This window comes from Schistocerca piceifrons, chromosome X (genome assembly GCF_021461385.2).
Source record: "Schistocerca piceifrons isolate TAMUIC-IGC-003096 chromosome X, iqSchPice1.1, whole genome shotgun sequence".
NCBI classification, from domain to species: Eukaryota; Metazoa; Arthropoda; class Insecta; order Orthoptera; family Acrididae; genus Schistocerca; species Schistocerca piceifrons.
In genome coordinates, this window is record NC_060149.1 from 999,832 (window position 1) to 1,023,546 (window position 23,715).

The 23,715-nt window shown below is 36.6% G+C and overlaps 1 protein-coding gene across 3 annotated transcripts in view; it reads left to right on the forward strand.

Moving 5' to 3' along the window:
* Nucleotides 1–23,715, forward strand: part of LOC124722872 (F-box/LRR-repeat protein 6) — a 213,505-nt gene that overhangs the window by 45,087 nt on the left and 144,703 nt on the right. The window contains exons 4-6 of one of the 3 annotated variants that reach the window (XM_047248006.1): nt 4,643–4,812; nt 13,305–13,433; nt 22,063–22,146. In XM_047248006.1, coding sequence (XP_047103962.1) covers nt 4,643–4,812; nt 13,305–13,433; nt 22,063–22,146 — 383 coding nt within the window. The remainder of the gene's footprint in view (nt 1–4,642; nt 4,813–13,304; nt 13,434–22,062; nt 22,147–23,715) is intronic. The other 2 variants (XM_047248008.1, XM_047248007.1) reach the window with 2 other exon arrangements.

The window sequence follows — 23,715 nt, forward strand, 5'->3', positions numbered from 1 at the left end:
GCCAAATAACAGGTGTTTAGCCAAACTGCAGACTACATTGTTTTCTAGAATTGGACTGTCATTCAACTTTATGTATGTGTTATGTTGGCAAACAAAATGATGTACACTGTAAATTCTAACAAATGTAACTTACTTCATAAATATGTAAGACGCTCAGGTTGTCTGTCTTAAATACAAAGAACCAGAGAAAATCTTATTTGTCTGTAATGCCCAAAGCATATAAGTCATAGACATGTCAGTGAAGAATGAAGTCTCATGTGTTCATCTAGCTGACTGTCCTTTAGTTGCTTCAGTATGCAACCGTATTGACGTCCCATCCTACTTGTGTCACACTACAAAGTGAGCACTGTATTTCATAATGATTCGTAGATCAGATAGTGTCCCTGTTCATTGCAGCTTTAGTACAGCTATGTAATACACTTATCTCTGTGAAGATTCTACTGTATACCAGTCATTCAGTGAGAACACACACACACACACACACACACACACACACACACACACACACACACAGAGAGAGAGAGAGAGAGAGAGAGAGTTCTGACAAAATGATCTATCAATCACTGAAAGTCAATAAAGAGGATAAATCAGACAAGTGGTTTCAAAATTTTCAAGATTTTTATTTTTTCTTGATATTTCCTGAAGAGAATTTGGCCTTATTTGCTCTTGTACCTCAGTTAAATATTTTGCTGAAGTTGAACATACAGTACTAAAAATGTTCCAGGAAAAATCACAATGCCACATTAAAGAACAGTATTCATTTGTATAAACCTTGTACTATTGTTTTAAAGGTGACTAACAAGTTGTAGATGTAGCTGATGTGCACAGAGCTCATTGAAAATAGTCATTCACCTGGTGTTGATGAGATCCCTGATCACATGATAAAATTGTCAGCAAACTGTATTCTCACACCCATATTAGACATACACAGTTCTTTAGCATCAGAGGGCATTTTCTCTGATGTTCTAAAAACTGCTAAAGTAAGACCACTATATAAGAAAGGAGACTCACAGGAAATGTCAAATTATAGACCTGTAGCACTATTATCTGGCTTTTAAAAACTATTGAACAAATCTTGCCAGAAATTTTAAACATGGCTGTGTGGCAGCAACCATACAAGAATACAATTTGTGTAATACAGCCAACTGATTTAAAAAAGATTTAACTTGACCTGTTTTGACACCTACTACGGGTGTCTTCATCAGAAAAAACCAAAAACAGGTACCTAGAGCACAAAACCATTAAAATCTTCATCAGGTTACCTTCCATAGGAAAGTTGGTACACTCAGTGACTGTGATATTATTTATAAATTATAGAGCACAGCTATCAGTCATCCTTTTTTTTGTACGTTTTATTTGGCAAATCCAGATTTCGGCTAGCGCCTAGCCATTATCACTGCGCTATTTTCTAGTCTTGATACATGTCAGTTCCCTGTTGTGGCGTCAGTCACAGTTCGTATAGTATTCTTTGAATATATTATTGTTGAATATCGTATTCAAAGAACTGTGACTGACACCCGAACAACAGGGAACTGACGTGTATCGAGACTAGAAAATGGCGAGAGCCAAACGCCACCTTGGCTTCAGGTTCGCGTTCACCTTGACCTCAGCTCACTCCCAAAGGAGGTTACCCCAGCTTCGGTATACCGCTCACGGCTTGTCAAACTTCATTCGAAGTTCATTAGTTTGATCTTCATTTATACAGCTGGCTCTAAGACCAATGACAGTGTCGGGTGTTCTTTTATTGTTGGGGCACACAGTTTCAAATACCGACTCCGTGGCCATTGTTCGGTCTTCACAGCTGAGCTATTTGCCCTCTATCGGGCTGTTCTTTACATCCGCTGCCACCGACATTCTGCTTATGTCATCTGCTCCGATTCCCTGAGTGCCATCCAGAGCCTCAGTGATCCGTATCCGGTTCACCCTTTCGTGCCCTGGATCCAACGCTCTCTTCAGCAGCTGGCAGATGACGGTTCTCCGGTTACCTTTATGTGGGTTCCTGGCCATGTCGGTAACCCTGGGAACGAAGCTGCAGATGCTGCGGCCAAGGCTGTGTGCCTTCATCTGATTTTAGCAGGGTCATTTGTCAGCGCATTTTATCGCTGTGGCATGCCGATTGGTCTACACTTACTGAAAACAAGCTTCGGGCCTCGAAACTTCTACCCACGGCTTGGACGACCTCTTCACGCCCTTCTCGGCGGGAGGAGGTCGGTTTGGCCCAGTTATGGATTGGACACTGCCGGTTCAGCCACCGCCATCTGCTGACGGCTGCACCGGCGCCATTCTGCCCATGTGGGCAATTGCTGACGGTATGCCACATTTTAACGTCCTGTCCGAATTTTGATACACTGTGCATTGATCTTGGACTGCCATGTACTCTGGATCAAATTTTAGCGGATGACCCAGGAGCAGCTGCTCGCGTTCTTCATTTTATCCACTTGACTAACCTGTCTAAGGACATTTGATTCTGCTGTTTTCTTTTAATCCCTTGCCTGTTAATGTGCCTTTTATAGTGTTGTCCTTTTTAGTTGCTGTTTTAACATTATGCCTCACAGTGCATTCATAATTTAGTCTGGGCACTAATGACCACTGTAGTTGTGTGCCGCCCCCCCCCCCCCCAAAAAAAAAAAAAAAAAGAAAAAGAAAAAGGAGAGAGAGAGAGACTAGAAAATAGTGCATTGATAATGGCTAGGCAGTAGCTGAAATCTGGATTTGCCAAATAAAACCTACAAAAAAAGGACGACTGATTGCTGCACTCTATATAAATAGAGGAAAAAGCCAAGAATAGTTAGTTATTATTATGAGTTAAGTATACTCACATGTAGTGACAGTTGAAAACAGATTTATGAGCAAAATGCTCTCATCATATAAACTAATGTCTTAAAATCATATTTAAAACTATATAAGAACTACAGGTATCGGTTTTAAATATGGTTTTAAGAAGTTATTTTATAGGACAAGGGTATTCTGCTTGCAAATTTGTTTTAACTGTCACTGCATGTGAGTATAGTCACATCATAAATTTGTTCAGCATAATAACCATGTAGTCTTGGTTTTTCCTCTATCTTAATAGTGTTTTAATCTTTTGTAGCCAGTAGTTTTTTTTTTTTTTTTTTTTTTTTTTTTTTTTTTTTTTTTTTTTTTTTTTTTTCCAAAGAAGACACCCACAGTTGGTGTCAAAATCAGGTCATGTTGAATTTTGTTGCAGCCGGTTGGCAGCATTATACAAATCAAACTCTTTCTAGCTCTGCTAGCAATATGTTTCAGTCAGAATACTATATTATCTGTATGCCAATACAGTTTCAGAGCACAGCATTCCACTGAGAGCACTACTTTTAATTTTGTCAACCATACCTTAAATGCAATTGACAAACACTTCAAAATCTCAGGTGTTTTCTTAGACTTGACAAATGCTTTTGATGTTATAGATCATTCACTTCTCCTAAACAAAATTGACTGTTACGGTGTGCCACAGGAGTGGCCGAACTCTTACTTTAGTAATTGATATTAGATTACACAGAACAAACACAAGCACAGTAACACAACACAGAACTATCTTTCAGAGCCACCCTTACTGTCACGCAGGGTATCCCAAGGCTTTATCTTAGGACCATTTCTTTTTCTAGTGTACATTAATGGCCTGCCTTTATGTGTAAAGAATGCAGAAGCAATACTATTTGCAGATGATACCACTCTACTTATTGAAGCAAAAAATAGAGAAGATCTTACCACTTCTGCAGGTGTCATCACAGATGAAATTTCCCAGTGGCTCTATAGAAAAAGGCTCATCATAAACCCACAAAAACTGTTAGTTACACTAAATAAAAATGCAGAAAAGCAACTAATTCACATTAACAACCAGGAAATTCAAAATATCACTGAGACAAAGTTTCTAGGGCTTTTCCTGCAAGAAAATCTAAAATGAAACTCTCACATATATTCCTTCAACTTACAGCTGTCTAAGTTGTATGTAATCAGAGTGCTATCCAGCATGCAACCCATGAAACTGTAAAAACTGTGTATTTTTCTCAGAGACACTCACTGTTAAGGTATGGTGTTATATTTTGGTGGAATCCTCCTCATGCCTTAAGAACATTCAGGAAGCAAAAGAAAATAATCAGAGTAATAAAAAAATCTGACAATGGAAGTTCATGTAAGCCTATTTTTAGATATTTAAATATTCTTCCTCTTCCCTCCATTTACATTTTAGAAATTGTACTGTTTGTAAGGAAAAGTGTGGTGAAGAAGGAGAATGTCTTGATCCCAAATAATGCAGTGCATGAGTACCATACTAGGTTAAAGAAAAATAATTATATAAAGTGTTGCAGCATAACTCTGTGTCAAAAGGGTGCATGCCATCCAGTTATTACATTCTACAGTAAGCTGCCAGAAATTATAAAGACAACCAATGAAGTAAATGCACTCAAAAAAACAGTCAATCTTTTGTATTAAGAAAAAATTTTAACCGTATGTCTGGTTATATGGGTAGCAATCTAGAATAACTGTGTAATATTGATGCACTCTAAAACATTGTACAACATCTGTCATACATTGTATGTAAACAGATTTTACAGAATGAATAAATAAATACATGCTAAAGAACAGTGTTCATTTGCAAATATCTCATAACATTGTTTTACAGGTGATTGGAAACTTGTAAATGTAACTGATGTGCTGGCGGCTATATGTGAAAGTTGTCAAAGACTGGAAAGTCTGTCATTGTCGGGCTGGACAAGACTGAGTCCTGCAAATCTAGCATATGTTGCAACTAATTTACCTAATTTGTCAAGAGTTGATCTTTCAAGGACGGTTGTACGTAATCCTTTACAATCTTATTTTAAAATTTACTTTGTAAATACTCCGTTGTGCTGTCATTAGAAAACTGTTATGGCTTTTTATTTTTTTTTTACATTATCATTGTATGCAGATTTTTACAATATTCGACGTTATACAGATTTTACAATATTCTATGTTCTCAACATGAATTCAAGAAAAAGCACTTATGAGAAACATGGCATGCTTTATCCATACATAATACCTTGCAAATGATAAAGGCAGATGAACGAGGAGATTCCAGTTTCCTAGATTTCTGAAAGGTGTTCGACAATGTATCTCTAAGCCACTATCCTGAAATGCAGTGCCAGTTGTAGGTTAATTGTCTAATGGCTTCCAGGGACACAAAAATTTTATTTTCAATATTTCATGTAATTATTGACCAAATTTAAAAATTTTAGATGCTGTCATGATGTACTCATTAAGAGGTATAATGTTAAAAGTTTAACGCAGTAAAACAAGTTTTACAGTTAGAAACTGCATGTTTTTCTTAAGGCAGCATAACTGATGGCACATAACTGTCTGGACTATATTCATCCAGTAATTGAAAATGAGAGCATTTAGTGACTTCCAACAAACTTCACAACAAAATTTCAAACATTTACTAAATTTTTACTTGCTGACATGCCCCACAAAATTACTACAAGAAAAGAGTTTATCACTTACTACATGTTAACTTTTCATGCAGACTTCAGCATCACACATATCATTTTATTACTTCTTTACTACCAGTTCTACTTGCAACAAAGTTTGCAGGCAGTATCTGCATGTACCACTGAATTTATCTGAAAGATTATATCATTGAACAACACATAGTTCAGGAGATATGACAACATAAACATTTATTTGCTTAAAGAACTAGCTTTTGCTTAAAATGGCATGCAATAAAACTTCAGCCTCAGCCATGATGTTTTCATTTATTACTTCTTTACTACTAACTCTATATTTGCAACACTCTTCACAGACGGGATCTACATATATCACTGAATGTACCAGAAAAATCATATTGTGCAACACACAATTCAGGAGTGCAAATTACCCAGACTGTATTTATACAGTGTTCTATAGTGAGAGCAGTTAATGATTTTCAACAAGCTTTAAGCATAATTACAAATATTTTCTAAACTCTTTTTCTCTTACATGCTAAAAGTCAGGTGTTTAACACAGTAATTCATTTGTGAAGTAACCAGTTGTTGGAAGCTGTTTTATCCAAGAGAGTTCGATTCTTTAATGAATCAGGGTTTTTGTATTGATAACCAAGATATGATCATACAGAGTGTTCTCAAATATATGCTTGAGGAATTTGTCACAAATAAAACTCAGTGAGTTATAGTGAATGGAAAATGATCAATAGGAATGTAAGTGGCATCATTTGTGCCCTAAGGAAGCATGATAAGACCTCTAACGTTCTCAAAATACGTACATGGTGTATCATATAAGGTCAGTAGTATTCTAAAATTATTCACTGATGGTGCTGTTGTCTAGAGATTTATATTGTTGTTAGGTAATCATTGAACTGAAAGACTTGAACAAAATTTCCACATATGTATTGAATGGTAGCTTTCTTTAAATGGGAATGCATTCTAGATAATGCCTGTAACAAAAAGACAGAACCTGATTGTATCTGATAATAAGATTAATGTTGAATATCTGGAGCATGTCACATCATTTAAAAAATATTTAAGGGTAATGCTAAGAAGTGTTATGAGATGGAATGAGCATGTAAGATTATTATTTGCCAAGGCAGATGCAGAAATTAGATGTTGGAAGGATTCTAGGAAACAACAATGCATCTGCAAAAAAAATTGCTTAGAAAATATTAGTGCGACCTATTAAAACAGTATTGCTCCAGCTTTTGGAGTTCTTATCAAGTAGACATGGCACCGAATGCATTCAGTTGTGATGCTATAGGCCATAAAAAAGTTTAATAAAGGTTTTTGGAGAAATTTAATGGAAATCTTTGGAAGAAAAGTGATGCTGTTATTGCAAAACTCTGTTGGGTTTAGAGAAATGATATTTGAAGAAGACAGTGTGATAATTCTGCTACCGCCATTGTATATCTCGTGTAACAGAAACCTGAGTTGGGAATAACCATCTGCAGTATATTAGGGAACTGCCTCCAACTTCAGAAGACAGTTAATGACATGTCTGCTAAAGCAACAATAAGGATGCCCCTGTACACACTTGTAACCCTTGTATAAATCCTTCTTTCCAATCAGATCTTCTTCGTTTTCCAGTGTTCTTAGCTTCCTTTCCCCAGAACACAGTGTATTAGAAAACATCTATTTTGCACATGTATACATTCTTTTTATATCTGCCACTGTCATTATTGTTATTACGAGGGTAATCCCAAAAATAAGGTCTCTTATTTTTTTATAAGTACCTAGACCTGTTTATTTCTACAATGGTTTACATCAGTTTACAGCTTGAACATTTAGCCATTTTTTGACATAATCACCATTTCTGTCGATGCATTTTTGTAGACACTGTGGCAGTTTTTGTCTGCCCATGTCATACCAGCTTGCCGCCATGCTGTTCAGAAAGTTATGAACCTCTTCTTTCACCTCGTCGTTGGAGCTGAATTGCTTTCCAGCCAAATGTTCTTTTAACTTAGGGAACACATGATAGTCGCTGGGCGCCAAGTCAGGACTATAGGGTGGGTGAGTGGTGATTATGTTCCACTGAAACTGTTGCAGGAGAGCAACGGTTTGCCGAGCGATGTGTGGGTGAGCGTTGTCGTGGAGAATGTGTATGCCCTTGCTCAACATTCCTCTTCTCCGGTTCTGAATCGCCTGTTTGAGTTTTTTCAGAGTCTCACAGTATCTGTCAGCATTAATTGTGGTCCCAGTGGCCATAAAGTCAACCAACAATAACCCTTTCCAATCCCAAAAAACGGTTGTTATGACTTTACCGGCAGACTGTGTTTGTTTGAATTTTTGCAGCTTTGGCGAAGAAGGATGCCGCCACTGGCACGCTTGCTGCTTGGTCTCGATATTCACGCATGCTTTGCTCAACCTTCAACACTGTCTCCTCAGAAATTGACAGTCTCCCACTCCTTTGTTCGTTGTGAATTTCGGTCCGACCAGCTACCAGCTGCAAACTCTCTACACCACTTATGAACATTTTTGACATCCATACACGACTAGCACTTCCATCAATTGGTGATGGATTTCAATCGGCACAGTGCCCTTTGCATTCAAAAACCGAATAACTGAGTGCAATTAGCACTTTGCGGTAACATCCAATGGGAGCTCCATTTTCAACAGCTGCCAAGCCAAGACTGAGCACCTCAGCACGGCATGCGCATGTTTACACACAGTACATGAAGCACTCTTCATAACAGTGTGACCAACTGCCACACAGAGTTCTGTACTTATAAAATGATAGACCTTACTTTTGGGATTACCCCTGTATTTTCATTATTATTATTATTATTATTATTATTATTATTATTATTATCATCATTATCATCATCATCATCATCATCATCACTATTAATGGTTGATTGGTTGATTGGTTGATTTGGGGGAGAGGACCAAATAGCGAGGTCATCAGTCCCATCGAATTAGGGAAGGATGGTGAAGGAAGTGGCCATGCCCTTTCAAAGGAACAACCCCAGCATTTGCCTGAAGCATTTTAGGGAAATGACAGAAAATCTAAATCAGAATGACTAGATGTGGGTTTGAACCATTGTCCTGCCAAATGCGAGTCCAATGTCCTAACCACTGTCTATTAACGGCAGCAGCAGTAGTACAAGTACTGCCAGTATTAACTTTATTAGTTCATGGTCAGTATTACTTGTTCACATTGTCACTATATACACTCAAATCATTATAATACTATTTGTTATATTAAAATTATTATGTCTTAGGTAACTATGATGTAGAAAAGAAGGTACTGTTTATGTGAAATCCTAGTCCATTGTAAGAGAGATCCTGATAGCTGGTTAAATAAATAAGTAAATAAATTTCTATTTAACTCTGTGATCAGTCTCTCTCCCTCCCCCCTCCCACCCCTTCCCTCCCTCCCTCCCTCCCTCCCTCCCTCCCTCCCTCCCTCCCTCCCTCCCTCCGTCCCTCCCTCCCTCCCTCCCATCCCCGCCCTTCCCACCCTCTTCTGCCCCCTTCACCATTACACACACACACACACACACACACACACACACACACACACACACACACACTCTCTTTATAATATTACATAATGCATAAATTCTTCTATGGAGTAGGATAGTTGCCAAGTAAATATGATTTCAGTTTGTGTTTGTAGATAATAAAATTACCTTGTGGGTCCTTCACATTAGTGGGTTAAGTGGTCACAGATTTTCATGGCTGATTGCCTCCTTCCTTTTTGTGCCACACTAAGGCTGAGTGATGTACAGTGTAATGCATCGATACATTAATGAATGCTACACGTAAGGACTGAATTAAGTCATAATTGTTTATATTGTTAATAGTAAGACCTCTAATGTATCTCAACTGCTTTAAGATTATTCTCAAAATATGAACAGCCACTGAATCACTACAAACCAAAGGAAGTCATTATTTGATAGCTTATTAGGAATAACACATATTTTAAATGGTACCTGATAAATTCAAACTTCTGTTTTTCCATAACCTAACTTTCTCACTTTCAATGATTTGTGTTTTGTGAGGCAGCACAAATGTCACTGTTGACCTGCAAAATTACATTACTTTTCCTGATTTATACAAACTTCCTTGTTTAACTTTTGCCCTATTTTTTCTATTGGCTTGCTGTTGTAGTTGACTACGTTTATGAATGAGAACTCTAATTTGTATGTGGGTACACACCTTGCAGAATCTTTGTGCCTTCTTTCTTTTTGCTATTGTGTCTTTGTCAGACCAGTTGTCTACTGAATGTATTCCGACTCTTTCACATTTACTTTTGGCAATCGAGATTCAGTCAAGTAAACTGAGCATGGTAGAAGAGTGTTTAGCTCATTGGGCTCATTTTCAGGAGGAGCAGGATTCAAATCCCCTTTCCATCCTAGTTTAGGTTTTCTGTGTTTCCCAAATCAGTAGTGGGAAATGCCAGGAGAGTTCATTTCAGAAGGATAAGACTGATTTTCTTCCTCATCTTTCCCCAATCCAAGCTTATGCCCATCTCTAATGATTTCATCATCAATGGGACATTAAACCCTAAATTTCCTTCCTACCTTTCCACCAAGTAGCACTTTAGTCTTTCCAGTCGTACTGCAGACAATATCTTGCAAATTTCAACATGCGTGCTACCAACTGCATACATGGGACATGGTCTACATTTAGATTTTTACTTTTTTTCTTTACTGCAGTTTTCACTTCATTCCTTTCTAATCTTTCAGAACACAGAATGTTGTAGAGAACTGTTGCTATTTATTTTTATCCATCTCATGTGATACACTCCAAAACATATACATAATGAAGAATTAACAACCAGTTACTGCCAGATTCTTCTACAACAGCCACTTGAACATTTCTTCAGCTGTACCTGCCAAAATGAAATGGATTTTATCTTCCTGGAGAGTTTCTCACATTACAGAATTATTCTTTGCACAGGCTTCTTTATCTGATATACCATAAAAGCTGTCTAATGTAAGTTTCAGGTGTACTTGTGTCCATCTAAGGAAACTGGAGTGTAAATCCCCAAGATCTGTACTGACAACTTTGCAAAAAATGTTTCTGCTCAGATTTGTGTCAGAATTTAGGTACAATATTAAATAATATATTTGTGGCACATGATGATTTCCTACTATTTGCTACTATTTGCAACTGAGTATAGCAGGTGTTTTTAGCTGATTTCTGGTCAGTTTGCACTGATATTTAACAGTCGGTATACGGTGCTACAGAGACCAATGACCTCGCTGTTTGGTCTCTTCCCCCAAACAACCCAACCCCAATCCAACGGTGCTACCATTTGTAATGTTACCATCTGTGGTGTTGCACAATTTACGCTATTTTTATTCTGTGAACATGAAACAGAGACATTGATGAGCACTATGTTCTCTCTTGCTTCTAGAAAAGGGTAGACAATAATCATATTATTCAGCTAATAACAGGAATTGAGGGATCTTGTCATGAAGCTCAACTACATTCACTACAAGTTTCGGAGATTAGTCACCACTGACATGAGGCAAGGTATTGGTCCATTTCATATTGTTCCAGTGATCATTATGGATCTTCATTTCAGCTTGTGAGGCTGGTTTGTCAGAGAAGCTTATCATATGATATATGGACAGAGATGAATAGTGTTTTTGCAATTCTCAGAATATTCTTAAGTTAACTATGAATTGTATGTGTGTCAGTCAGCTCCATGAGAACATTTTGGAGCTACTTTTCATTTCCATCATTATGTTGTTGTTGTGGTCTTCAGTCCTGAGACTGGTTTGATGCAGCTCTCCATGCTACTCTATCCTGTGCAAGCTTCTTCATCTCCCAGTACTTACTGCAACCTAGATCCTTCTTAATCTGCTTGGTGTATTCATCTCTCGGTCTCCCTTTACGATTTTTACCCTCCACGCTGCCCTCCAATGCTAAATTGGTGATCCCTTGATGCCTCAGAACATGTCCTACCAATCGATCCCTTCTTCCAGTCAAGTTGTGCCACAAACTTCTCTTCTCCCCAATCCTATTCAATACCTCCTCATTAGTTATGTGATCTACCCATCTAATCTTCAGCATTCTTCTGTAGCACCACATAACGAAAGCTTCTATTATCTTCTTGTCCAAACTATTTATCATCCATGTTTCACTTCCATACATGGCTACACTCCATACAAATACTTTCAGAAATGACTTCCTGACACTTAAATCTATACTCGATGTTAACAAATTTCTCTTCTTCAGAAACGCTTTCCTAGCCATTGCCAGTCTACATTTTATATCCTCTCTACTTTGACCATCAGCAGTTATTTTGCTCCCCAAATAGCAAAACTCCTTTACTACTTTAAGTGTCTCATTTCCTAATCTAATACCTTCAGCATCTCCCGACTTAATTCAACTACATTCCATTATCCTCGTTTTGCTTTTGTTGATGTTATATCCCCCTTTCAAGATGCTATCCATTCCGTTCAACTGCTCTTCCAAGTCCTTTGCTGTCTCTGACAGAATTACAATGTCATCAGCGAACCTCAAGGTTTTTATCTCTTCTCCATATATTTTAATACCTACTCTGAATTTTTCTTTTGTTTCCTTCACTGCTTGCTCAATATACAGATTGAATAACATCGGGGAGAGGCTACAACCCTGTCTCACTCCCTTCCGAACCACTGCTTCCCTTTCATGCCCGTCAACTCTTATAACTGCCATTTGGTTTCTGTACAAATTGTAAATAGCTTTCATTCCCTGTATTTTACCCCTGCCACCTTCAGAATCTGAAAGAGAGTATTCCAGTCAACATTGTCAAAAGCTTTCTCTAAGTCTACAAATGCTAGAAATGTAGGTTTGCCTTTCCTTAATCTAGCTTCCAAGATAAGTCGTAGGGTCAGTATTGCCTCACGTGTTCCAATATTTCTACGGAATCCAAACTGATCTTCCCCGAGGTCGACTTCTACTAGTTTTTCCATTCGTCTGTAAAGAATTCGCGTTATTATTTTGCAGCTGTGACTTATTAAACTGATAGTTCGTTAATTTTCACATCTGTCAACACCTGCTTTCTTTGGGATTGGAATTATTATATTCTTCCTGAAGTCTGAGGGTATTTCGCCTGTCTCATACATCTTGCTCACCAGATGGTAGAGTTTTGTCAGGACTGGCTCTCCCAAGGCTGTCAGTAGTTCTAATGGAATGTTATCTACTGCCGGAGCCTTGTTTCGACTCAGGTCTTTCAGTGCTCTGTCAAACTCTTCACGCAGTATCATATCTCCCATTTCATCTTCATCTACATCCTCTTCCATTTCCATAATATTGTCCTCAAATACATCGCCCTTCTATAGACCCTCTATATACTCCTTCCACCTTTCTGCTTTCCCTTCTTTGCTTAGAACTGGGTTTCCATCTGAGCTCTTGACATTCATCCATCATTAACAAATGTTTTTATGTTTAAATACGGTGGGATTTTGGAGTCAGTTGGTCTTCCATTTGGTCTGCCCTGCACAGTTGTCTACACCACGTGACATAAGCACACATTACCAACAGTACTATGTTTTAGGATTTATTCAGTACTGTTGCCTTCTGTGGAACAACATTGTTATGCTATTGAGACAAATACTATCAGTTATGAACATAAAGAGTCATGCATTTTGAATTTATTTTTACAGAGTTCATAGATCTAGTTAGAATAATTCCAAACACAATTTTAATTTTTCAGTGAATACTTCTTTAATTTGCATGTACTGAGTAGTTACTCTTTCTCTCATTCATCATTTGATTTTTTTGTTTTTCTATGAATTCCCTATTAATTATATGTGTTGTTAATTACATAACAAATGTCATTGCTGTAACTGTGTATTATTATTATTATTATTTTATTTTCAGAGTGATGGTAAAGTTGTCCCAGCACAGTCATATACATCTGTTCTTCAAATTATGACTCATAGACTGACACATTTGGTGTTATCAAACAACACAATGTGTGGCCTTTCACAGATCATTATTGCTTTGTCTGTAAGTAAGGAAATGAATTCTTTTATCTGTTGCATAATAGTTTGCTTGATTTCATAAGAAACTGGTAATATAAAGTACTTAATTATTATTCCATAGAATCTCTCTGTCTGGTACATGATCATGGAATATATCATCACATACTCAGAATTTCAAATGTGTACACAGTGAAGTATAAAATGCCACAATGAAAATAAAAGTGACAATAATGGTAGTAATTAAGTCAGCATAAGATTGTACTATGTTCTGAAAAAGCAGAATAATGCTCAAGGAATGGGAAATGTGTTGGTCATATTCAGTCAGTAGCAACCAACTCAGCATTTTACAACACTAATACAAATTCCTGGATGGAGCAATACGTAAAATAAGGAAAAGGCAATCACTCACCTTTAGAGACCAAAGCATGGAGCAATTAGACACGTAACAGGTAACTCTAACGAGGGCCATAGAAGAGCACTTTTAGGTGTCTGTGTAGTTATGTTTGTGAACATGTGTAATTTTGTGACAAAAAGAGTGAGAGCTTGAAAGCTAGTGTGAATGCTGTTTCCTGTTACGTGTCTCTGTGTTCCAGTCATCAGTCTGCTGTGTGAGTGGTTGCCTTTCTCTTATTTTAAGTATTAACCCAGCATTTTCCTTGACTGATTTGGAAAAAATTCAGAGAAATCTCAAACCACTATAGCTAGACCAGTTAAATATGACTGAATTGATGTTTACGTGAACATTTTTTTCCTTGTCTACATAAAAATTTTCTCCATATAGTACTGCATCATGCCATAAAATGATTATCGGTGGATAAAAATGAAATTCTTGCCGAGGTTACAGTGGCCTTCTTCTGGGTCTTTTTCTTGACCAGTAGACACATAAGAAGTTCACTGTAACAATGACCAAAACATCAGTTTTATCCAGTGATTGTTATTTTACAATATGGTGTGGCACCATACCCAGAAAACTCAGGCCACAGAAGCCTAGGCAATTATATCGCTTTTTTCTCTACTTCCAAGTAATTTCAGTGACTTGCCATTGCCATAACACAATTTATTTGCCAAAACTGCTCCTGCAAGAAATGGAGAAGTTTGCCTGGAGAAAGTCCAGCAATTTGTGTTTGAACACCTGCACTTTACCTTTTGAAAATGTATGCTGCACAGCAATGCACACAGTAACACTGTAAGAATCTTCGGTATGTTTAGCAGAGGCCTATGGGAAGTTGGTGAAATAACCCCACCGATGGCTGTGCTGGCTTTTGGGATAGAAACTGATTTTCTGCAAACATTAACCCATGGATTGACTATTGCCAATGTTGACTGTGTTGCCAATGTTGACTGTGTATAACATCCAAATCATAAAGGTAGCAGCAGTCAGCATATACAGGAAGTTGTGGCTATGTACCTTCAAAAACTTTCCATATACTCTCAGTACCAGAAATCTGGTGTCTTCTGCTTCACTAACCATGTTTCCATAGTGGGCATCAGAAGGACAAACCCATCACATTTTACTGCAGTTGAGTGTCAGTCTTTTAGCTCTAAAGCACTCTTAAGCTCCCTAGAAAAATATAATAATTACATAATGTTCGGATAGAATATCTGTTTTACTTACTTATGTGAGCTAGGTCTATAGAAAAATATTAAAGTGATTCTGAATTTTTGTTAATCAATTTGAATTTGTTAACTGATGCTCACTATTTTCAAGATATTATATGAGTACAAAGGAAAAAGTCTGGCACTGACAAGACACTAATATAAATGAAATTGAGTTTCTGGTATGTTGATACACCTTTTGCAGTAGAGTAATCCAGTGGCCAGTGGTGTTATGTACTTTTCATTTAAATGGATACTAAGCAGTCATCAAGTTCTTTTCATTTTTGGCAGTTTATTGGTAATGGAAATTCCTCCAGACTTGGTGAACTTTTATGAGTAGGGGTCAATCCAAATGAAGTGGTCCAATAAAAATTAAGTTTGTTGCTTGACCGTTTTTAAATATTTTAATTTTTTTATATGTGATTACCCTAGAATTGAGAAGTTCAAAACAGTTTTTTAAAAAATGTTACCTACCACCTTTACTGAATGGCGGCCATTTTCGTTTGTAAGCATGTGACGATGTTTCAGTTTAGAAACGTTAGCCAAAATATGAATATCCCTGCACTGGGTTAAGTTACAACATTACAGTTGACATGATTGTTTTTAGAAAAGTGTCCTCTACAACATTGTCTATTACACAAAATACCCTAAATTCAAAAATAACCAGTCAAAATGATCTCCAAAGTTTGGTATCCAAATTTTCAAATATCCACTTTTTAGGCCCAAAAATAACAGACAAGGAGTGATTTATGAGAGTCTATTTTTTTCCTATAGTTGGAGATCATACACTACTAGCCTCATCTAGAGCAAAAACACTTACAAATGTTTCCTTAATTTTTTATAAATTTTTGAAATTTGAAAATTTTCATGTTTTGTAAAGTTTGGGGTTAGTTATCTCAGGTGGGACTGAATATAAAAATACAATTTTTTCGCAGTTTGTACACCTATATGATAGCAATGTACTGTAAAAACTTCAACATTGATATCTGACTGTGAACAAAGATATGAATTTTTGAAAATGAGGAGATAATTCACATTACTCTACAACTGATCTTATGACTTTTGCCTATTCATGTGTGATATTGGCGGGATATAATCAATTATTATTGAAGTAAGGTACTGAATTATATACAAAACTGGAAACATCACTGAAATTAACATTTATATAATTTTGACATAAAATAAGTCTTTTCAATGTACATCCTTCATGATGCGACTGTTCCTAAACCTGGTGGTGAATGTTAAGAATACTTGTTTTTTCAGACAGCTTCTGTAATATAGAATAAGACCTCCCAGTTTCTGTGGTAAGTTCAATCACTGAAAATTTCCTTAAAACATTTTTCATTGGTATCAAAACTTTGTCACTAATGGATTTCTTGGGCCAGCAGGATGGTAAAAATGCACAAAAACATCATTGTTTTCCAAATTTATTCTTTCAACCTCTGCAGGCTACCACTGTCCATCATACACACATGCCACTATGTCATTCAATGTTAAAGACAGAGATTTAATTTTACTGACACAATGATCCTCATAAATTTCGGTTTCTGATGTTACATAGCATCGAACTAGGTTTTTTGCAGTGCCAAGGAATGTGGAAATGCTTTGTTGCTTTTATTGCTATACACTTTTCAAATCTACTTTGAAGTGTGGTTTTCATATGCTGAACCACTTCTTCTTCACGTTTTGTTGTACCTCCTACTCCATCACATGCATTTTTACCGTGGCAAGATGCAAAAAAGTGCCATTCAGCCTCCAACCGAAAGTCTACTTTGTGGTTGCACAGATTTGAAAAATTCTTTTTGTTCTTATACTGACTACTCCTTCATCTGAAAAGTATATTAGCTTCTCAACCTTGGGAAAATTTTCTTTTATGTAATTTATTATGTACTTTTGAAACACATGTACAGCCAAAGTGTTGTGCTCCAAGTAGTCACTTAGAATGCAAATTGAAGAACTGCAAACTTCATCTTTCTCATTTTTAAAGTAGAGAATAAATGGATGCACTGTTGCCTGGTCATTGACCCAGTGGTACCCTCGTATTTCATCCTGAATCACAAATGTAAAATTTTCTGCAAAATCAGCTAGCACTATGCATTCAGTTTGATGAAGTTGTGCTTTTTTGTCCTTTAAAAACTTACTTTGTGTTTTAGAAACATAGTGGTGACTTTTGAGTTTTTGTAAGTTATCAATTAAAGATTCCAAATACTCTTCCTGAGATTTAACCACTGTTATCATTTCTGTCCTGTCAGTTGTGACCCTCTGTTTGAAGGTAATTCTGTCTGGCATTTCCTCATCATATTTGTGAAACAATTTAATAACGGTTTCCTTACCAGGGCATTTATTACACAAACTCATCATGCAGTCATAACTGTTAATGTCACAGACCATTAAATCTAGTAACTCTTTGTAGTTAAGGTCACTGAGTTTTGCACCCGCAATCATCAGTGTGACATTTTGATGATATAAACAAACAGATACGGAGTGTGTCCCTGAGGATCCAGCCAAAATACATCACTTATGGAAGAGGTCACAAAATTTTGACCTTCCAATTTTGCATTCAGGATGAGAATTTTTGAAAGCTACATTAAGTTCATTTAAATTTGACAGCACTAGTCGTTTCTGCTTTGTTACTTTAACTCCATTTATAACAACTCTTTTTGCTATCTTTGCAACCTGGGCACTTTCTACCGTTTTCATCATCTTCAGAAAACTGCTGGATCTTTTTAATTGTTTCTTCACGTATACCTACTCCTTTCTTCTTTCCTAAAACTGGAAGAATGCCTTGCTCTTTCACTAATTTTTTGGTTAGTTTAACCAAACGATGAGAAACGTTGAATTCATGAACTATTTTTTCTCTTGGCCATGAGTCAGGGAGCATACTTAAAATTTTAACTTTTCCCTCTGTAGATGTCACTGAACATTTATTTTTTAATTTCTCTATTAAGCTAAAATATTCAGTGTCAAATGATGCTATTGGTAGGTTTTCTTCTTCTTTATAAATAATGTTGGTATCTGTATTATTAAAGCATTATTCCAAGTCTTTTCTAATTTTGTCTGAAATTTAAATTGGCCTGGGAGTCGGGACAGGTTCCATCATACTGGACAAAAGCAGTAATCACACCAATCTTTAAACATGGAAACAGAAAAGATTGTAACAACTACAGAGGTATCTCTTTAATCAGCGTTGTGGGTAAAATCTTCTCAGGTATTGTTGAAAGGAAAGTGCGAGTATTAGTTGAGGACAAATTGGATGAAAATCAGTGTGGTTTTAGGCCTCTTAGAGGTTGTCAGGACCAGATCTTTAGCTTACGGCAAATAATGGAGAAGTGTTATGAGTGTAACAGGGAATTGTATCTATGCTTTATAGATCCAGAAAAGGCATATGACCGGGTTCCTAGGAGGAAGTTATTGTCTGTTCTACGAGATTATGGAATAGGAGGCAAACTTTTGCAAGCAATTAAAGATCTTCACATGGATAGTCAGGCAGCAGTTAGAGTTGACGGTAAATTGAGTTCATGGTTCAGAGTAGTTTCAGGGGTAAGACAAGGCTGCAACCTGTCTCCACTGTTGTTCATATTATTTATGTATCATATGTTGAAAGCAATAGAGTGGCTGGGTGAGATTAAGATTTGTGAACACAAAATAAGCAGTCTTGCATATGCGGATGACTTAATTGTGATGGCAGATTCGGTTGAAAGTTTGCAAAGTAATATTTCAGAGCTAGATCAGAAATGTAAGGACTATGGTATGAAGATTAGCATCTCCAAAACGAAAGTAATGTCAGTGGGAAAGAAATATAAACGGATTGAGTGCCAAATAGGAGGAACAAAGTTAGAACAGGTGGACGGTTTCAAGTACTTAGGATGCATATTCTCACAGGATGGCAACATAGTGAAAGAACTGGAAGCGAGGTGTAGCAAAGCTAATGCATTGAGCACTCAGCTACGATCTACTCTCTTCTGCAAGAAGGAAGTCAGTACCATGACTAAGTTATCTGTGCACCGTTCAATCTTTCGACCAACTTTGTTGAATGGGAGCGAAAGCTGGGTGGATTCAGGTTACCTTATCAACAAGGTTGAGGTTATGGATATGAAAGTAGCTAGGATGATTGCAGGTACTAGTAGATGGGAACAATGACAGGAGGGTGTGCACAATGAGGAAATCAAAGAAAAACTGGAAATGAACTCTATAGATGTAGCAGTCAGGGCGAACAGGCTTAGGTTGTGGGGTCATGTGACACGCATGGGAGAAGCAAGGTTACCCAGGAGACTCATGGGTTCAGCAGTAGAGGGTAGGAAGAGCCGGGGCAGACCAAGGAGAAGGTACCTGGATTCGGTTAAGAATGATTTTGAAGTAATAGGCTTAACATCAGAAGAGGCACCAATGTTAGCACTGAATAGGGGATCATGGAGGAATTTTATAAGGGGGGCTATGCTCCAGACTGAATGCTGAAAGGCATAATCAGTCTTAAATGATGATGATGATGATGATGATTTGTTGTACCTTATTTTCAATTGCTGCTTTTCTTTTTCTGCTACTTAATTTTATTATTTTTGAAGCAGGAGCTATGTCTGAACTTAGAACAAGCAATATCCAAAATGCTAACAGCTTCCTCATTAGGAATGTAAATGTCATTAACAAGTTTACATGATTCTGCTTCTGGATTCACGACAAATAATTTTGAGTAACAGTTTGGGCAGAGGGAATTTCCAGGAATCATATTACATTTCACTTGGGAAGCTGTTTCATTCTCACATAACAAGGACAAATGTTCAAGTTTTATTTCCCTCAAACCTTTAGTAATAGGCTTTTTACGAGCTTTCAGTGTATCACAGCTCTTTCTTCCAAAAATATGGTTGTACTTCAGAATGTATTTCTTCTCATGATACTCACACACTGATGTTACAGGGGAACTTACTTTAAATTTAAACAAAGTTTGTCTAACTTCATCAAAGTCATTGACATTTTTTAAGTTTTTGAAACTGAACTGTAAACTGTTTTGTGACACACTTCACTTGCTATCTGTGCAACAGAGCACTATTCATCGATGTTATTGAATTCCAGTTAATCTTGCAAAATTAATTACAAATTACACACCGGACAAAGCACATAACACATTCTACACTCTCGATGAAGTATGTACATCCACTCTAACAGAGGTTTTACAACAGACTGACTACAACAATGCCACGCCCAGCAATAATGTACTTCTTTGTTGACAATAAACCTAAACGTAAATGGGCATTTTTGTTACCATAGAACAAAAGCGAAAGCTCCTGTTGTTTAATATTGCATTATTAAAAATAAATAAACTAAATGAATGTGGGGTGGTAGTGTTAACTAAATGTATGTCACAATTAAATTTTATTACAATGAAACAATAAACCATTTAAGTTGGCAACAGCCATAAGATCAGTTTGTTGAGTAATGTGAATTATTTCCTCATTTTCAAAAATTCATATCTTTGTTCACAGTCAGATACCAATGTTGAAATTTACAGTAAAAATCATATAGGTGTACAAACAGTGCAAGAATCATATTTTTATATTCAGTCCCACTTGAGATAACTAACCCCAAACATTACAAAAAATGAAAATTTTCAAATTTCAAAAATTCATAAAATATTACATAAACATTTGTATGTGTTCTTGCTCTATATAAGGCTAGTAGTGTATGATATCTAACTATAGGAAAAAAATAGACTCTCATAAATCACTCCTTGTTTGTTATTTTTGGGCCTAAAATTGGATTTTTGAATATTTGGATACGAAACTTTGGAGGTCATTTTGACTTGTTATTTTTGAATTTAGGATATTTTCTGTAATAGACAACGTTGTAGAGGACACTTTTCTAAAAACAATCATGTCAATTTCAATGTTGTAACTGAACTCGGTGCAGAGATATTCAAATTTTCGCTAATGTCTCCAGACTGAAAAATCGTGCGCCTACAAATAATAATGGCTGCCATCCAGTAAAGGTGCAAGATAAATTATTTTAAAAACCTATTTGAACTTCTCAAATAAAGGGCAATCACATATAAAAAAATTAAAATATTTAAAAATGGTCAAGCAACCATCACTGGACCACTTCATATAGATTGACCCATCTGCATCTTTATTTCCAACAGTTAAGACATGGGCAACCGAATTCAAATAAATAAGTAAGAATGAAGTTTTATCATCCTGTTGATGATGAGGATGTTAGAGATGGAGTGCGAACTTGGATTGGGGAAATATGGGGATGAAAATTGGCCATTTCCTTTCCCAAGAAATGATCCCAGCATTTCCCAATCACTATGCCTCTCATTCGGTGTCTGATTTCAAGCAGGGCCATATTTATTTGTAAGATGATCCGTGAAGTGGATGGCACAAAACTACAATCACTCATTAAGAAATTTAGGAAATGTTTGCTTTGGTCTCGAAGAAATTGTACTTAAAGATGTTTGAAATGAAGGCGGTGGATAAATAGTGCATTGGAACTTTTCATGTGAAAACTCTCGAAGCACCATATCAGGTGTGACTTGATGACTAAATAGGTTGGTGGCACAGTACAAATCCCAGGTCCATAGTTCAGTTCTCATTCAGTGCCAGAATTTGTTCTGTCATCTTTCACCTAGGACACTGGCAATGGTTTGTGTGTATGTGTAAAATGATTAGCTGCATCATGCTTTGGAACCCACATTAAACTGAAGCTCCTCCTGTAGTTGGTTGTGTGTGGCATGTGTTTGTGAATCAAGTAAAAGTAAACTTTGTTCTGTGTCTGTCATGTCTATTGAGGTGAAGATTGCAGACCAGCCAAGCATTAACTAAGAAGAGAAGGAGACTGCTACTCTCAGACTGGCCAGTATGCCAGATGTATGGTTATTAATCTGGTAAGTGGATTTGAGCCATGCCTGACGAACTTCCCTGTCTTGTAAACTATGAGGGTGTGTGGAAAAATAATGAATTGTAACTTTTTATGTGAAAACTCTCAATGCTTTTTAAATAAAACAAATGTTATTAACATTGTGAGACTTGAATTTCTCCCCACATGTACAATGTTCAAATATCTTGCAGAAATGCAGCCAGGTAATATCACCGTCAATCGCTGATATTTTGACACGAGCACACCCTGCCATTTTCAAGTCAAAACTGCACCAAGTAAGTGCTGTGCAAGAGAATTTAAAACCTTAATTTTAAGAAAATCTCCAAAAAGATAAAACACACACACACACACACACACACACACACACACACACACACACACACAAAGTAAACCTAGCACCATCACACACCAAAGATAACCGACATCAGAAGTTATTGATAGTGAAATTAATCATCGACATGTGAGTGGCATAAACTCTGTCCTTCTGTTTTTTTTATTTTTTATTTTTTTTTATTTATTTATTTATTTTTTATTTTTTTACAAGGGAAAGAGCAGGATTCCATGCAGAATCTTAAACAAAAGCCATTGTCTCTATTTATAAGGATACTTGGTAATTTAATTCCAACAGCTTCCTTAATAACACTATCCCAATAGCTGGAGGTGCATGCCAGAATCTCTGTGTTGTTATGTGTTGTTATGACCGGTGCCAAGGAAATGCCAATATTCTTTAGTGGCAGATTTGCTTGGCTGTTGTAAGTGTGTGTGCCACTTGTGTTCAGTACACCGGTCCTCAACAATCTTGATAGTCTGACCAGTATATGATATGCCACAACTGCAAGGAATACGATAGATTAAATTAACTGAATACATCGAAAAATTTCGTCTTTTTAACAGTTTCTTATACTACAAGATTTAGGCCAAATTATTTGTTTAAATGATGAAGTTGACATGTATAGTTATGTAAACAGTACTTTTGACAAACATGTAAATTACTTTGGAATTAATGAAGGGCTGGTTTTGATAACATGTTTTTGGATAGAGCCAAATAGACGCTATAAGAATACTAGTGTTTCATCTCTGAAATGTTCATAATTAGTACAGAATTTATATTTGTTTATATGTCAACAATAGAATTTAAGTTACGAAACAATTACCGATTTCACCCTATAACAAAAGATACTAACTAGGAATAGTTGAAGAAAATAAGAAAATCAATTACATACATAAAACTAAGCACAAAATTAGATCTGGTGTTATATTCTTTCTCTGTTATAAAAATTCAGATTATATTCACGTAAGTTAATGGTAATTAATTCAAAAATGAAAAAATGAATTTTAAGGAGGCAGATGGCAAAACAAGAGGGGAAGTAAAAATATCCCATCTTGCTTTGTCACAACCTGCCTTACACAAACCAAGAGCAACCTTTGCAGAACCTAATAGTACCCTGATCTTAGATGGTGGTTGAAAAACACACTTCACATCATAATTATGCATTAGGCAGAAAGACTGTAGACTCGGTATTATCATCCCTCGTCCAGTGCACAGTTGATCGATAGCACACTGCACATCTGAGGTGCCTTTCACTATAACCATTCTGATGAAAGCTGACTTCAAAATGAGCTTAATCAGCTGACAAACTATCAGGGTCCAAGATGGCATGGGTTCTGTGAACTAAGGTAGGAAGTACCCCTTCATGTTGAGCCAGATGGTTACAACTATCAACCTACAGATACAAGTGAATTTGAGTAGACTTCTTCCAAATGGCATGTCCCAATGTACCATCCACATTCCTTCTGACCAAAACATCAGAGAAGGGCAGACAGCCATCCTTTTCCATCTCCAC